Source organism: Hordeum vulgare, chromosome 7H (assembly GCF_904849725.1).
Source record: "Hordeum vulgare subsp. vulgare chromosome 7H, MorexV3_pseudomolecules_assembly, whole genome shotgun sequence".
In the NCBI taxonomy this organism is placed as follows: domain Eukaryota; kingdom Viridiplantae; phylum Streptophyta; class Magnoliopsida; order Poales; family Poaceae; genus Hordeum; species Hordeum vulgare.
The window spans coordinates 86523741-86526122 of NC_058524.1; the positions used below are offsets into that span (position 1 = coordinate 86523741).

The following is a 2382-nucleotide window of genomic DNA, read 5'->3' on the forward strand; positions in this document are numbered from 1 at the left end:
GAATAAAAGTGGCCATGCATTCTAAACAAAGAGGAAATATCCTTACTGCAGAAAGTTCCAAGTCTGAGTTGCTATGGAGAATACACAAGATCAAGGAGAACCGTAAGTAGTTTTGGTTGAAAAGAAAATGTAAGTACTGATTGCTAGTTTGCTACAATGCTGACGATGAGTGAACAAAAAACATGTGCAGATTACGATTTAGATTAAACAGATATACTGCAACAACAAAAAACAACTGTGCGACCAACAAGACTAGTTATATATAGTACTGTATAACACAAGAGCTAACATTGCATTACCACAACAAACAAAATGTCACAGTTGCATTCAAGATCAACAGCAACCGACACAATGCGGAGCACCAAGGACCAGTTTTCCTGAACAACTGCACTCTTGGTGAGTTACCTCTACAACTGCACTCTTGGTTGCAGGCAAAATCCCACTATACAATTCTAGAAGGCAACGAAATTCAGTACAAGATTTTCTAACTTTTTACTGAATCGGATGTATATAGACACATTTTAGTGTGTCTATTCACTCATTTCAGTCTGTATGTATTCCATATTGGAATATCCAAAACATGTTATATTTGTGAACAGAGGGAGTACAATGCTAATGAGTGAACAAAAAACATGAGTAGATTCCAATTTAGATTAAACAGATATGCTACAACAAAAAACAAGCGCGTGGCCAACAAGGCTAGTTCATCAGCGACACTGCAGAATGTTACAGTTGCATCCAAGATCAATAGCGACCGACACACTGTGGAGCACCAGGGACCAGTTTTCCTGAACAACTCCAGTCAATTATTCATCATCCCGAAACAGAAACAAGAAAAATCCTCACCCTGGCGCGGTCAACAATCGGAAGGGCGGGCACTCAGCCGGCCATGGGGTGGTTGGCAACGTACTCGATGGCGAGCGGAAGCGAGTTGATCTTGTCGGCCTCCAAGTCGGGGATCTCGAGCTTGAACTCCTCCTCGATCGCCATCACCACCTCCACCGTGTCCAGGCTGTCCAGACCCAGATCCTTCTCGAAGTGCGCCTCGGGGGTCACCTGCCACGGCGATTCATCTTAGGGTTAGGGTTTGGATGGCGCCGCCGGCGCCGCGGCGCGATGTGATGCGGATTTGAGGGCGGATCGGGGGGGGGGGGGGGGGGGGGGGGTTACCTTGGAGGGGTCGACCTTGGGGTGGCACTTGATGACGTCGAGGACGCGGTCGACGACCTCGTCGCGGGTAAGGTGGGCGTCGTGGGAGGACATTGGCCGCGCGAGCCACCGCGCGAGGGCGAGGGGCTGGCCGGCCGCGGTGGCGCCGACGAGAGGGGCCGCCATGGCGGGGGAGAGTCGGATGTGGCGGAGGATCGCCGGACGTAGTGCTGCCGCCGCCATCTTCCTGTCCGCCTTTCTCTTCGCTCGGGATTTCGACCTCACCGTTCGTCGGCCTCTCTGCTATGCGAGCGTCTACAAGGATCCCCTCACTGATCTTTGACCTCACCTCACCTAAATCTCCACCTACACTTGTATCAGTGTTCCAAATTCTGGGCCCACCTGTCATACGAGACATACACATACACGAAACAATTCCCCTGAAGATGGCACCCACCGGTTTTGGAAAATGTTTAATTTCATTCGGATGGATTTTCTCTCCCTTAAACCGCTCTCTTCGCTTACCAAGTGCCCCTGTGAGGGTCCGCCCACTGCTTGGGTCCCCTTCACCTTATCTTCTCGACGGTGTCAATCCATCATCAGTTTCTCTTTCTTTTCCTCTTTCTCGTTCATGACGCAATAAAGGAGAGGCAACACCACAACCTGCAGTGGAGGAGGGGACAACCGTCGGCGCCGCCTTGATTCATCCCACGTCGAGGTTGCGAGGGGACAACAGTCGCCGCCGCCTTGATTCATCCCATGTCGGGGGTTGCGATGGAGCGCCGCTGCAACTGTATTGGAGCGTGGCCAGGGCTACATAGCTACATATTCCTACGATGCATCACAACTTCAGCCATGGTCATTGTGTGCTGCATCCTAGCACCCATCGCCACCGGCGCCGCATCACAACACGCACCATCATCGTCAGTGTTGCATCTCAACATCCCTCAAGTTGCGTCGCAGCTCCCGCCATGGCCGCCGCGTGCTGCGTCCCAGCACTCATCACTGTGGGTGCTGCATCGCAGCAACCACCGCACCGAGTTTAATCTTCTACCGCCGTCGCCGCGCGCTGCATCGAAACATCCCGCCCTGCATCGCAACTCCTGGCATGGTCGTCGCATGTTGCGTTGGAAAACCGTCGTCGCGAGTGCTGCATCACAGCAACCACTTACGTAGTCACACTGTGCTGCATCGCAACATCAGCCATGCTCGTCGTGCGCTGCTCATCGGCAT

The 2382-nt window shown here is 52.4% G+C and overlaps 1 protein-coding gene across 1 annotated transcript; it reads right to left on the reverse strand.

The window, feature by feature from the left end:
- Positions 1-620: 620 nt before the first annotated feature.
- Positions 621-1496, reverse strand: LOC123410827 (acyl carrier protein 1, mitochondrial). Its single transcript, XM_045103767.1, has 2 exons — positions 1171-1496; positions 621-1056 (listed from the first exon to the last, which is right to left on the reverse strand). Exons 1-2 carry the CDS (start codon positions 1390-1392, stop codon positions 880-882), a joined length of 399 nt encoding a protein of 132 aa, XP_044959702.1. The 5' UTR covers positions 1393-1496; the 3' UTR covers positions 621-879.
- Positions 1497-2382: the final 886 nt, after the last annotated feature.

Coding starts and splice junctions, on each gene's coding strand:
- LOC123410827 (XM_045103767.1), bottom strand. CDS start 1,392: ATGGCGGCGGCAGCACTACGTCCGGCGATCCTCCGCCACATCCGACTC. Junction 1,057..1,170: donor CCAAGGTCGACCCCTCCAAG/GTAACCCCCCCC, acceptor TCGCCGTGGCAG/GTGACCCCCGAGGCGCACTT.